We start from the raw sequence: 15,557 nt of genomic DNA, 5'->3' as shown, positions 1-15,557 counted from the left end.
AGTACGGCTTTGAGTACATGGAACACATCAGTGAGCAAAAGAGACTAAGATTCATTCCCTGGTGAAGCTTACATTTTAGTACAAGATAGACAATAAACTATAAACATAATAAACATACAAATGATAAAGCATGTGACAAGGTGGCAAAAGCTATGGGAAAAAAAGACAGAACAATGGGGTAAATGGGACGAAGTATTTAAGATGTGGTTGGTGGCAATATAAATAGAGTAGGTCAGAAGAAAGCCAATGACTGGAATAGGCTTCACTTGAAAGGTGTTATTTGAACATATGAACTTGAACAAGGAATGAGTTAGCTATTCAGATACCTAGGAACAAAGCATTCTAGGCAGAGGGAGCAGGCAGTTGAAAAGACTCTAAGGTAAGAAAATGCCTAGGGTGTTTGAGAAGCAGCAAAAGGTCAGTCTGGCCTAAAGCAGAGTGAGTGATCACAGAGGATATGAGATCAAATGGGTAACACAGTGAGGCATGCAGGTCATATAGAGTCTTGCAGTCCATTAAAAGGACTCTGGCTTTTATTGAGTAAAATGGGGGCATGGGGCCAGCGTGGGGAGGGGTTGAAATGATCTGATTCATATTTTAGAATGACTACTGTAAAGTTCTATATTAAAGTAGAAGTGCCAAGAATGGAATCAGGGACACCAATTAGGAGGCTATGCAGTTAATTAACACCTTTGGACTCAAAGTCAGTAGACTGGTGAGAAAAGGTTGTATTATCAGACATCAGAAAGAAGCAACAGAATTTTCTGATGAATTAGATAATCCTGAACAGCTGCTTACTCCAAACTCTTTGATTTGAAAGAGTGGATTAATCTACATTAACTGTTTAGGCCAGTTGGATTTTTAGATGCTTGAAATGAACACAATCCTGACACACTACATTTTATTTATTTATTTATTATTTATTTTTTATTTATTTAGAGACGGAGTCTCACTCTGTTGACAGGCTGGAACGCAGTGGCACGATCTTGGCTCACTGCAACCTCTGCCTCCCAGGTTCAAGCCTCCTGCCTCAGCCTCCCAAGTAGCTGGGACTATAGGCACACGCCACCACACCCAGCCAATTTTTTGTATTTTTAGTAGAGACAGGGTTTCACCATGTTGGCCAGGATGGTCTTGATCTCTTGACCTCGTGATCCACCCACCTCAGCCTCCCAAAGTGCTGGGATTACAGGTGTGAGCCACCGCGCCCAGCCTCACACTTACACTTTAAAGACGAATGCATGTAAGTAATTTACGTAAGGTTACACAGAAAGTGTGTAGTATTAGTACAGGTTTCAACTGAAAAGGAATTATAAATCTTATACACTTATTATTATGCTCTAAATTTCTCATTTTATATTTACAGATGTGTATCCTTACCTATAAAATACACTCAATATGATCTAAAGATTTGAAGCACTCTCAAGAAAACCAAACAAGTGATGTTAGGGCTACTCTTAATAGAAGTAGTCTCTGCTTACTTTACTGAGTGTGGCACAGGGGAATACTTGGGTATTTAACCACTCCTTTTCGCTTCCTAACCTTTAATACCAGATATTTATCCTTTCATTCAAGGTAGTCATCTGGATTATCTAAGTTTGAACAAATACGTAAATATCATACTATTACATAAAATAATACAAAGAAAAATGCTTCCCTAACCCACCAGATCCAACTGGGTTGGGTATCCCACAGATGTACCTGTTTGATGTTTAAAGTTTAAGAAATACCACAGAAAAATCACTTTAGAAAAGCTGGCTATATGAAAGGGCAAGAAAAATGCAGTTTTAAAATCCTGTACAGACTGAAAAAAAAATGTGTACAGGAAAATTAGCTTGGACAGAAGAATTAAAATTAGATTAAAAGAAACCATTCCAGTTCCTTTGCTTCTATACCTTTATGCCTATACTTTCTTCAGTGATTTTTTTCTAATTGAAAATGAACTTTTCCCTCATACTATACTGCTTCTTTCTTTTTTTCACTATTGCAAATTCCACTATGGTAGCATTTAACAAGTAGCATTTATCAGTAAAGAAAGTGTCTTTATACAAACAGGGTCAAGTTTCAATATCCCTTAAAACTCTCCTCAACATTTCATAGTACATGAAGGTATGGTAAGTACTATCCAATGCAGTCAAGTTGGAAGAAAGGTAAAGGTAGAATCAAATTATATGTCCTTGGTACAATAAATCTTCATTAAGTTCCTTATCAAGCATGCCATCTGAAATACTTCAAATTTACTCATAGGAAAATAAGACTTGAAAGGTCTCTCAAAGGGTCATGGTTACATTTTCAGGAAAGACTAAGTGAAATCAAGGCAGACCATTATCTACCTTTATTCTTAAAAATATTCAGTCTATGACCTCTCCTACAATAGAATCGATTCAAATGCCTAAACTAAACTTCTCTTGATGCAATTTAAATCCATTTTCTGGGTAACTGCTGATTCTCACAGACATAATCCCAATTTTAAGCCTTCTCTAAGATTTTAAACTACATATTCCTTAGCTTTTCTTAATGTAAATTGTTCAAATCTAACTTCACTGTGCCATTTTTCTTAAAATTTAAACAACTTACTACTGAAAACTAGAAACAAGTTGCCTTGAAATAGTTTTAAAAAACAATTTGCAACCTAGAGAAATAGATACTACCCCCAAGACCTGTCCTATTTACCCTAACCGCTGATTTTAAGCCAGAGAAAAATAAAGAGCAAGCAAACAAAAAAACCAATGAAATAGAAAGTTTCAAGCCTAGGTAATTACCAACTTGTGTCTTAAATGCTGGGCTTTAAGATAATTTGTATTTGTTTTCTCACTTTGTCAGCACAGCAAGGAAGGAATAATTCTAAGATGATGGAAGTGGGGTTATTCCCATCCTCCCATCCGTCCCCCTTTTAGTCTGCTTCAATGAAGACAAGTCTTCAAAGCTATAGGAAATGCGTAGAGTCAAGTACTCTAAAGGAAAACAGAGCATATATATTAGTCTTTAAGTATAGCTGTCCCTCAGTATCAGTGGGGGACTGGTTCCAGGACATCCTACGGATACAAAAATCTGCAAATGTTCAAATCCCTGACAGAAAATGGCATAGTGTTTTCATAATAACCTATGGACAGCCTCTCATATACTTTAAGTCATCTCTAGACTTATAATACCTAATATAATGGAAATACTATGAAAACAGTTGTTAAGCTGTATTGTTTAGACAATAATGACCAAAAATGTCTGTACCGGTTTAGTATAGATGTAATAATTTTTTTCAAATATTTTCCATCCATGGTTAGTTGAATCCACAAATAAGGCACCCACAGATATGGAGGGCCAACTGTATACAGTCAACTCAAGCAAAGACTAATACTTTTGTACATTCATGTAAAAATCAATTATACAAAAACAAGGGGGGCACAAACTGTACTTCTCACTGTATTTAATAATGTTCTAAGTAAAAACTCATCAGAAAAATTAATTTAGATGAACTATAATTAGCTATACTATCCAATACAGTATATGAATGTGGTATAACTTCCTAGAAACCTAAATAAGACCAAATTGGGATTATTTTCATCCAAAAATTTTTATGTTTTTCCCCCCATTCACAACTTCCATGTTTTCCAAGTTTAGCAGTTTCTTAGTAACTCTTGGCGACTACCTATGATACAGTTCTATCCCCAGCTAACTCATGTCTTTATATGTTTTCTATTATATGCTTCTGCTTGTAGCATATAATAGAAAAACAGGTGTTATTTTGTTAGACTACTGATGAGGATTAATAAAAATTATACAGAACAATTATACAGTATTTTGTTGAAAGAAGTAATTTTCTTAAAAAAGTTTAAAGCAACCTTAAGAGCCATCAAGTGGTACTTTGGAAAAAATTTAGTCATTAAAACACAGTTGTGCCATATAATGGAATTACATTTATATTAAAGTACAAACATGAGAGTAATAAAATACAGCTGTCTAGAATTACCTTTCAAGAGCTGCTCTCCGTTTTTCTACAAACTCAGTAGATGATGAGTCTTCTTTACCCACTTTGACCTTGGTCATCCCTTTGAAGAAGTTGAATGAGATTTATGATGACTTTATATTGCTGTGAAAGTCTTTTATAATCATTTCTTCATAATTTAAAATACACTCAAAATTTGAACTTAACAGCCCTAAACTTGTAACTGGTATCTTATCTAAAAAGCAAAAACGTTTTGAGGAATTAAATCTCATGATACGTTAACATCTTTACTTGGTAAATACTTAGAACATGAGAGAACAGATAAAATGTTTATAGTTTTCTGACCCATACTGCTTTTGTTTACAGAAAAGCTTACATCAAAAAGATCCTTTATCTGTTGTATTTTATACTCCTGGTAAATTAAAATGTGTTTCTAACCCAATATACATAATGGAATTTCAAATCAATAAATTTAAGCTCAATTAACATTTTCATTTCTCATGAGCAATAATTAAAATTCTTTACTTAGAGATGACAAAAATAAAAGTAAATGTAATCCATGAATTTGTTATGTTTCCCCTCCTGCAGATTCTAAGAGCATGTTCTTATTTACTTATCATAGCTGGTTTTACAATGGTTGAAAGAAAAAGCTCTTTCACAGAGTCATTTATAACTTCAGATTTAAAAAATAAGTCATGTTAATTATTTCTGTATGGACAATTTAATTTCAGACTGCAGATTTTTCTCTTTTATTCTCCTGTTCTTTTTCCTTTCAAAAATGTATTCTGTGGAAACAACGTATTGATATATGCCACAACATGAAAGAACCTTGAAAATATGATGCTAAGTGGAAGGAATTTGTCACACACAAAAAATCATCTACTGCATGATCCTCTTTACCTGAAATGTCCAGAATAGGCAAATACTTAGAGAAAGAAAGTAAATTAGTGACTGCCTAGGGCTGGGGAGAATGAGGACATTAGGGGATGATGGCTAAGGGATCCCAGATTCCATTTTGGGGTAATAAAAATATTCTAAAATTGACTGTGGTAATGTATGCACAACTCTTAACATATTAAAAGCCAGGGAATTGGATACCCTTTTTTTTTTTTCTTTTTCGAAACACGGTCTCACTCTGTCACCTAGACTGGAGTGCAGTGGCATGATCACGGTTCACTGCAGCCCCTATATCCCAGGCTCAAGCAATCCTGAGGAGCTGGGACCACCAGCACGCACCACCACACCCAGCTAATTTTTTGTAGAGACAAGATTTTGCTGTGTTGCCCAGGCTGGTCTCAAACCTCTGAGCTCAAGCAATCCAACTGCCTCAGCCTCCCAAAGTGCTAGGATTACAGGCACCCGACCTAGACACTTTAAATGGATGAATTATATGGTATGTAAATTATATTCCAATAAAGCCTTTTAAAAATGGATTATGTAAAACCACACAATTCTTCAGTTTGGTACATCTTCACTTTGGCACATTAATTAACTTATTAATCACCTATTAATGTTTTGTTTAAAATTCCAATGGAATACAATGGCTTGAAAAAGAAAACTTTTTTTTTTTTTTTTTTGAGACGGAGTCTCGCTCTGTCGCCCAGGCTGGAGTGCAGTGGCGCCATCTCGGCTCACTGCAAGCTCCGCCTCTCGGGTTCATGCCATTCTCCTGCCTCAGCCTCTCCGAGTAGCTGGGGCTACAGGAGCCCGCCACCACGCCCGGCTAATTTTTTTTGTATTTTTAGTAGAGATGGGGTTTCACCGTGGTCTCGATCTCTTGACCTCATGATCCGCCCGCCTCGGCCTCCCAACGTGCTGGGATTACAAGCGTGAGCCACCGCACCCGGCCGAAAAGGAAATCTTAAGACACCTAAAACTACCTCTGACTGAACTACCAGAATTGGGATGTGAATTGTTTCACAAACTCTAATTTCCCTGAAAAAAAATCTCACCACTGGGTAGTTCTTCACTGAAGTTAAAGACCTATCCATTCTACTTTTTAGAGGTAATAGTTAAGGGACATTGTGACCAATAAATAAATAAATAAATAAATAAATAAAACCCCAAACAACCTACCATAACTAGTTAACTTTTAATACTTTTCAACTTTGTTGTTCTAATAGTTTAAATGGAATAGTGTTCTTAGGTCAACTAAGGTCCTACCAAAGTAGTAAGTTATGTGCTAATGAAGACTCTTCTCCCTTCGGTGGCAGTTATAAAGCTTCCCAGCAAAGAGGAGAAGTTATGACTCTTTTTCCACGCTCCCTGCTATAAGTGTAAGTTACTTGAAAACCACCAGCTATGTAATTAGAAGTTCAAAGATCAATTTGTCACTCACCTTTAATAATTATTCAAGACTTCATCATACTTTGAAGAAATTGTTTTGCTCGGCTTCATATTACTATTTGACTACATTTATTTTTTTCCTGATAACTTCTCTCTATATAAACTGTATTACATGTAGTTGCCTGAAATCCTTTTTGGAATGATGGGGTGTGTGTGTGTGTGTGTGTGTGTGTGTGTGTGTGTGTATATGTTTTAAACAGGCCAGGCGCGGTGGCTCATGCCTGTAATCCCAGCATTTTGGGAGGCCGAGACGGGCGAATCACGAGGTCAGGAGATAGAGACCATCCTGGCTAACATGGCGAAACTCCATCTCTACTAAAAATACAAAAAATTAGCTGGGCGTGGTGGCGGGCGCCTGTAGTCCCAGCTACTCAGGAGGCTGAGGCAGGAGAATAGCATGAACCCCAGAGACAGAGCTTGCAGTGAGCCAAGATAGCACCACTGCACTCCAGCCTGGGTGACAGAGCAAGACTCCATCTCAAGAAAAAGCAAAAAAGTTTTAAGCAATTTAATCCACGTTAAATGTATTTCAGTTGGGTGTGGTGACTCATGCCTGTAATTTCAACACTTTGGATTGAACCATCCCTATAGATTTCAACACTTTGGATTGAACCATCCCTACAAAGGGGTCTTGAAAGACCAAAAAGTTAACCACTAAACTCAATTTTTGAATTAAAAAAAAGAAAGAATATAACGAATTCATCAAAATACATTAGGTTTTGAAACTAACAGGCACTAATAACATTGCTTTATAAACCTAACGTTTAAAAAAGTAAAAACAATAATTTAAAAATCAGCAAAATTTGGCTGAGCATGGTGGCTCCAGTCTGTAATCCCACCACTTTGGGAGGCCAGACGGGAGGACTGCTTGGGGCCAGGAGTTTGAGACCAGCTTGGGGGAAAAAAAAAAATCAGCAAAATTTTTTTTTTTTTTTTTTTTTTTTTGGAGATGGAGTCTCGCTCTCCTGCCCAGCCTGGAGTGCAATGGCACAATCTTGGCTCACTGCAACCTCTGCCTCCCCAGTTCAAGCAATTCTCCCATCTCAGCCTCCCAAGTAGCTGGGATTACAGGCAGGAGCCACCATGCCCGGCTAATTTTTGTATTTTTGTAGAGACAGGGTTTCACTATGTTGGCCAGGCTGGTCTCGAATTCCTGACCTCAGGTGATCTGCCCGTCTCGGTCTCCCAAAGTGCTGAGATTACAGGCGTGAGCCACCATGATGGAGCCGAGATCACACCACTGCACTCCAGCCTGGACAGCAAAGTGAGACTCCGTCTCAAAAAAAAAAAAAAAAACTTTCAGATTAATCTAAGTATAAAGAAAAGTAATGGTAGTGCTCACTTCAGCAGCACATATACTAAAACTGTGAACAATACAGAGAAGATAATTACTTTTAAGGAAAAAAAAGAAAAAGGTAAATAAAAACCTATGACTGAAAAAGCATTGAATAAAATACTACAAAATTTTGAGATGACAGATTGTCTTTTAATGGTAGGCCTATGGAGGTTTCCTCCTCTTTTGTAATTTTCTGCAGTTTCTTAACTAAGTCTTTATTGCTTACAGAAATACAAATGTGGCCGGGCACAGTGGCTCACGTCTGTAATCCCAGCACTTTGGGAGGCCAAGGCAGGCGGATCACAAGGTCAGGAGATCAAGACCAGACAGGCCAATATGGTGAAACCCCATCTATACTAAAGATACAAAAAGCATTAGCCAGGCGTGGTGGTGTGTGCCTGCAGTCCCAGCTACTCGGGAGGCTGGGGCAGGGGAATCACTTGAACCCAGGAGGCGGAGGTTGCAGTGAGCCAAGATCGCACCACTGCACTCCAGCCTGGATGATAGAGTGAGACTCCATCTCAAAAAAAAAAAAAAAAAAGTAGAAATGTTTTTAAACTTTAAATTGAGGTACGAAGCCAGGCGCGGTGGCTCACGCCTCTAATCCCAGCACTTTGGGAGGCCGAGGCAGGCGGATCACCTGAGGTCGGGAGTTTGAGACCAGCCTGACCAACATGGAGAAACCCCGTCTCTCCTAAAAATACAAAATTACCCAGGCGTGGTGGCGCACGCCTGTAATCCCAGCTACTCGGGAGGCTGCAACGGGAAAATCGCTTGAACCCGGGAGGCGGAGGTTGCGGTGTGCCGCGATCGCGCCATTGCACTCCAGCCTGGGCAACAAAAGCGAAACTCCGTCTCAAAAAAAAAAAAACTGAGGTACGAAATGACCTAAGATGAATTTAAATAGCTCTTATATGAGCCAAGGCTACTGAGGGTGTAACATTTCCATCCCTTAGAAAAATGTTAACATATTAATAATATTAAGTATTCTCTGATTGTGGCTCAGTAAAATGGTAATCTAATGACCCTAAAAGATTAGGGCTTCTAACTGCTTTTAACTTGGTAAATTTCAACCCAATTTTTTCTTTTTTTTGAGACGGAGTCTCACTCTGTTGCCCAGGCGTGATCTCAGCTCGCTGCAACCTCCGCCTTCCGAGTTCAAGTGATTCTCCTGCCTCAGCCCACCAAGTAGCTGGAATTACCGGCACGTGCCACCATGCCTGGCTAATTTTTGTATTTTACTAGAGACGGGTTTCACCATGTTGGCCAGGCTGGTCTCGAACTCCTAACCTCAAGTGATCTTCCTACCTTGGCCTCCCTAAGTGCTGGAATTACAGGTGTGAGCCACCACACACAGTCTCAACCCAATATTTAACATTACTGTATTACATAAACAAAAATCCTCAAGTGTTAGAAAATAAAACTATTACTAATACATTCTTCAATCCATGCATGATTAGAATGAAATATTTAAATTCAGTTATCTCTACACATTATAAAATGTTGACAGTGAATGATTAAGAAATCCACAGATCTATACAGTTAAAACTGAACTAGTAACAGTAACAAAAATCAATTTTTGAAAAATTTGTGCCTACCTACTATACTCTTTTCTGGAGCCGGTGGCACAATATAACCAACATGTAAATACTTGCTTGCTAATTTGCTGTGCAAACCAAGAAAGTCGCTGAATCTTCTTTTCACTGAAAATTCACTCTTACTGAACATGGAAAGAGATGTCTACAAGTGAAGAAGAGGTATTTCAAATTTTGAATAGCAAGCAATTATTCCACAAGTTAATGTCACACATAATTGTGAACACATACATACATCTACTTTGCAAAAGAATGCAGAGTATCTAACTAATGTGGTATACAGGTTTCTAACTAAAAAAAACCTAAACCATAGATGTATTTTACAGAATCTTAATAGGACAAAAAAGTGTTTGCACTATTCTATCTTAACTATCTTATTCACTCTATTTATGCTAATAATTCTTACATCTTTACATCTGGCCCAGATATCTTTCAAGGCTTCAGTCCAATATATCCAAATACTCCTCCACTTAAAATCTTACTGGCACTTCAAACTTACCCTATTTCCCCCTGCTGGAACATAAGTTCTATAAGATGCCACCCTTGTCTTTTTGTTTACTACTATACCCCACTGCTTGCAACAAAACTTGACACCATGGTAGGTGTTTAATGAATATTTATCCAATGAACTAACAACTGTCATCCTCATCCTCACTGTGTTCCTGCCCGTGTTGCCTTTCTCCACAGATCACTCTCACAGCTGCAAAGTCCCTCTAGTCAATAATCTAGGCATCCTTCTCCTCCCTCACCCATTACATCCAAGTCCTGTCAATTCTACCACCCACATAACTCAAGAAGCCACTTATTTTGCTCATCTCCAGAACCATTTTCTTGGTATAAAGTATTACTGCTCACAGCTAGAATTGCTGTGACAGACACGCTCTTTTAAGATTTAAAGGCACACAATCCTTTAATCAGTGCAGTGTCCCTTTAACTGGAAATCCTGACCTCTACTTTGACCCTCCCAATTCATACTGAGGCCAAAGAAATATTTCTAAAACAAAAACCTAATTGTGCCACACTCTTCTTTGAACTTCTTTAATGGCTCTCCATTATACTTAGGATGAAGCCAAACTCCTTAAAATGTGGCTGCTCATAATACACAAAGGCTTACTGCCGAACAATTCAATCATGCATCACTTCTTGGAGATTCTAGAAAGCACAATGCTTGCTTGACTTTTGGCTTTTGCACAAGCAAATTCCTCACCTGGAACAAGCATTCTTCTTCTTTCCCCCTCCTCCCCATCATTTCCCTCACCTATGTCTTGGCTTAGGCATCCAGAGGTCTAAACCAGGTCCCATTCTGCATACTCTCACTGAACACTACATATCAAACCACTCACAACTCATTGTACCTACTTTTTGGCAATCTTTATTAGGTGGTAACCTTTATAAAGACAGGGATCACTTCTACCTTAATCATAGCCATATCCTCATACTACACATAATGAGGGCTCCATAGTTTTTTTAAAAGCACAAAAACTTTACCTTTGTTGTTACTCTATATGCCATATAGGCATTCATGCCATCACCTACAAAAAAGTCAAATACTACTATTAAAATCACGTGCATAAAAAAAAAACTCATTTAATACTATACTGATGTATGAAGAAAAACAATACAAAACCAACAAACTAATAAAAAGCAAATACAAAATATAATAAGTATTGACTCACCAACTTTTTCTGGATCTGATACACCAATTTCTATGTCAAAAATATCTCCATTTGCTTCTTCTTCAATCTAGAAAGTATAATTTATTTTTCGGCATTAAAAATTATAATTTAAATTATTGTCATGACACTAATTTTTGTCATCTATTTTCTGTAAGAGTCACTGTCACACAAATAATTTAGCTACCCAGCACTTCATACTTCATTTTTGAAAAACAATAAAAACTTTCACATTTCCTGGCTTTATAAATAAAATACACACACACACACACACACACACACACGCACGAAAAAGACCATTTGGAGAAGTAACAATTTTTTTTTTTTTTAAAAGACAGAGTCTTGTTCTGTTGCCCAGGCAGGAGTGCAGTGGCTCAATCTCAGCTCACTGCAACCTCCATCTCCTGGGTTCAAGCAATTCTCATGCCTCGGCCTCTCAAGTAGCTGGGATTACAAGTGTCTGCCACCACACCCGGGTGATTTTTGTATTTTTAGTAGAGACGGGGTTTCACCATGTTGGCCAGGCTGGTTTTGAACTCCTGACCTCAGGTGATCTGCCCACCTCGGCCTCCCAAAGTGCTGGGATTACTGGCGTGAACCACTGCGCCCAGCCCAAAATCTCATGTTAATTCATCAGATGCAGAAAAAATGTTTTAGTCTTTTTGTACAAATATTGTGAAATTTTTTGTTCTATATACTAAATCTTCAGATTCAGATTATTAAAAAATTACCTCCTTAATTAACTTTAATACTAGCATTTTTCAAAGTTCTATCTCTACCCTTTAATACCAAGGAGGTAGGTAGTCATTACTTTTACCAGTAGAACCTTACATCCCAGCAGAAGTGATTATACTGAAAAGCAACTTTAGTATCAAGATTTCTCTAATTATCTAATAAACACATGTTCTTCTGGAGGCGAAGGAAGGCACTATAAACCTCAGTGAAAAAGCAGTAAGTGGGAAAAACGACAACCCTATGTCGAGACTTCAGAGAAGCCCTTGCAAATGCCATTAAAAATAAGCAATCCAAACATCAGCTCTGCAGGAAAGCTTTGTTATTCCCAAGCACAAAGTTCAGAGATTATTCAACTTTGCAAATTTTTCAAGGCAATTATTAATAGTCTAACACTATCTAAATGAAAAGTGTTTCAAACAATAATTGTTTTATTTCAAGGTTGTCTTCTTGTACAGATATTTTTAAAGTAAAACTTTTAAAAATCATTACATAAAAAGTGTATAAATTTTAAGTGTACAGTTCAATAAACCTTCACAAAGTGAACACGTTTGTAACCAGAACCTAAATCAGAAATAAGCATCATCAGTACAGCTCAGGAGGCCCTCTTATGCTTCCCCTCCAGTTACAACCCATTATTTACCTGCCAACATAACCACTACCCTGACATCTAACACTGTACCTTAGTTTTACCTGTTTTTAAAGTTCATATATTAGAATTACGTAAGTATTCTTTTATGTCTTACTTATTTCCCTTAATATTATGTTCGCGAGATTGTTCATATTTTTGTATGTGGTTGTTACTTAATCATGGTCGTTTTAAAGATATATTTCCATGAATGACTTTTAAATATATAATTTTGCCATTAAAATAACCTCCGTATAATTTTTCTTTTCCAAATTCACCTTGTCAGAAATTACCGCCAAATCATGAGAATGTACCTTTAACTGATATCCATCATCCCTTCTTTTTCAATATCAACCTTTAAGTATTAACAGTATTTATTACAAATTTTATCAAATAAATTTACTCAAAATATCACTTTATTGTGATTAACAGTTTTCAAAGCACTTTTATATATCATCTGACCAACAGAGAAACCCTAGGAAACACACACTGTTATCATAAAATCAGAAATGACAAACTCCTTCACTTAACAAGGTAAATGATATGCCCAGGTCACTGGGTAGAGTGGGGGAAGATAGATGCCAGATCCCATAACTTATTTGGTCCAATATTCTTTTCCCAAAATGTCGGAAAGGCTTTGATTAGAAATGACTAACAGCAGAGTGATGTTGGGTGGGGAAAAAAGGTATATATTTACATATTAATTTAGAATACATTTTCCTGTACCTCTTCCCTGGATCTATCAAAGATCATGGGAGCAGACATACTCTTTGATTCAATTCTAGGAGCAATGAGTGTAGTAGGAGTTACAGGTGTGACTGCAGGAGAAGGTTCCGAGGATAGGATAGGTTCCCTTTCAGGGCTGTCCAAAGAAACTTCTTCTGTGGCTTCTAGACACAGATTAAACAAGTTAGTTAAGAACACTGGCAAGCAAACCCCCAATATTCTACATAGCAGTTAACGGATTATAAAAAATATTTTTATATTACCCACAAATATAAAAATAATGTCATTTAAAAATAATTGTCACAAAGGAATTTTATGCATCCTTATTTATCACAACTTTAAAACCAACTGTAACTTCGTTGGTTTTAGAAAGAATCCTATTAAGTTAGCTTAATTATACTAGTGGTAGGGATAAGGCTGAAAGAAAAGCAGTGATGTAGATGATTCCACATTCATGTCTGGATTTGTAACATCTCATACTTGTGGTAACTTACCTTTCAAAAAGTTATTTACACTAATATTATGATTATTTTATACATATAAACACATTTTATGGCGGAAGTCTGCCCACAACTATTTTAACTTGGATTAAAAACTAGTTAGGAAAAGGTACAAAGTTAGTAATCTAAAGCAATTAATTGCTAAAGACTACTGGATATTAGTTGGATACACAAATATGACACAAAACAAATAGGTGTTTAGGTTTTAAATTAAAATGCCCACTCACTTGAAAAATCTAATACTAATAATTTTAAAAAATAAAACCAAATTAATAAACTGAATGTCTACAGGCTACATAACATTGTGCTAAGTGCAACAGAAAAACACACAAAAATGTAAAATATCATACCTGCCCTCAGAGAGATTATAATTAGTTGGGGAAAACAAGACATAAGCATGTGGGATGTTAAATAATAATAAAAGACTTAAATAATAGCCAGGCAAACAATGAAAAGAATGTTACAAGACATTTAATTGCCACATGAGCTAAAGAACAAACACTACAATTTGAGTTGAGCTGGGAGACAAAAATCAGGAACAGTTTACAAAATGGATCTGAGAAGACTGAAATGGGTAGAGAAAAAATGAAGAAAGAATTCCATGATAACGGAATAATAGCATATGCAAAAAGCAGAGCTAGGAAAGGGAAAATTACAACTGGTGGCCATAATGTAAACTACAACTTTGCTGGTTTGTAGAACTGATACTAGGAAAGGAAGGCAGGACCTCAAGGAAAACACAGGACCAGGCCAGTGGTTTCTAACCTGAGGTTCTTAGATTCTTAAGAGGTTCAAGATGGTGGTAATGATAGTCAGTGAACCATTTTAATTTTAATACCTCAAGGTATAGCAGTAATAGCATATTTACCTGAAATAAGGTTATACATGTCAACATTTTATCAAGCTATTCTTACTGGTTATCTCATGTTGATGAGATCCTTACTTGGTATAGATGATCTCTTTACTTTTTCATATTAAAAGCAAAAATGATCAATAGCTAAAAATCTTTCAAACTACGGTAACCAGAGGAAGGAAAATGGACTATAGATGTTGAAATAGGCTATACATAAGCCTACCGTAACAAAATAAAAGCTTATATGCAACTTCAGGCTGTGATGATTGCTGGTATTTATTACTCTTTTTGTAAAGAAATGAAACCAATGAGTAATATGATAAAGTAAAAAAAGCAGTATATCAAAGCTACAAGTGTGAGATATTTACAACAATAAGCAAAACAACAAGCACCAAACAAAACAAAAACCCCAGATTCTGAAAGAAGTACTGTTATTTGGCAACAGACCCACAGGCAAAATATTGCAAGAGATAGTAACTTTATTGAGGAATCAGTACAGATAAAGTCATTTAAACTTTTTAATCACATTTTACTTTACTGATGCTGAGTTTTGTGTTACTTACACTAACAGGCTGCTTCATTCAAAAATTGTAGGATTTAGATTCAACATACATATATATAATCTGTCTTAAATTTTCTTCATGACACCTTTTAGCTTAAGTAAACCAATATATTACAAATTCACAAGGTTTAATTTAAAGCAGACCTAAAGGTTCAGGAAGATGCTTCATAGGTACTAACTATAAAGATTAATTTTTCCTTGGAAACATACTTTGAGACATGTATGAACTGATTATGTCAATGTCACTACAGCAATATCTACATTCTCTCCTCTGGTAGAGGAGGAACAAATCGAGTATAAGTTTCTCATTACTGGACAATAGTTTTCACCATCCCAGTAACATATGCTGCTCCTTATTATAGTTTCCTAGAACCATACTCCTCCATAGAAGGAGGAATGCTACACCTGTTAAAAAGTATTATAAATAAGAACCAAGTGTAATACTCATTCATTCATACAAAAATGATCAGATTAGGTCTTCAGTCACTTAATGATGTCATTATGAAATACAGCTGAGTTTAAGATGAAAGCTAAAGCATAAAAAATGTTTCTATTTTTGGGTTAACAAAGGGGACAGATGACTATGTTTATTGTTCTTTAGTTCCCATCTCTCTTTTTTAAAACAAACACTGATATTCACCATATTTGATCACAGAATTTAGT

At 36.5% G+C, this 15,557-nt stretch overlaps 1 protein-coding gene across 2 annotated transcripts in view; it reads right to left on the bottom strand.

The window, feature by feature from the left end:
• The window catches only part of SNX2 (sorting nexin 2), a 61,250-nt gene that overhangs the window by 20,813 nt on the left and 24,880 nt on the right, over positions 1–15,557 (bottom strand). For both annotated transcript variants that reach the window (XM_003259887.3, XM_030818284.1), the window contains exons 3-7: positions 12,980–13,143; positions 10,897–10,963; positions 10,709–10,752; positions 9,224–9,365; positions 3,968–4,046 (exon numbers count right to left, since the gene is read on the bottom strand). In XM_003259887.3, coding sequence (XP_003259935.2) covers positions 3,968–4,046; positions 9,224–9,365; positions 10,709–10,752; positions 10,897–10,963; positions 12,980–13,143 — 496 coding nt within the window. The remainder of the gene's footprint in view (positions 1–3,967; positions 4,047–9,223; positions 9,366–10,708; positions 10,753–10,896; positions 10,964–12,979; positions 13,144–15,557) is intronic.

This window comes from Nomascus leucogenys, chromosome 2 (genome assembly GCF_006542625.1).
Source record: "Nomascus leucogenys isolate Asia chromosome 2, Asia_NLE_v1, whole genome shotgun sequence".
Classification (NCBI taxonomy): Eukaryota; Metazoa; Chordata; class Mammalia; order Primates; family Hylobatidae; genus Nomascus; species Nomascus leucogenys.
This window is presented reverse-complemented; position numbering and strand designations above follow the sequence as displayed.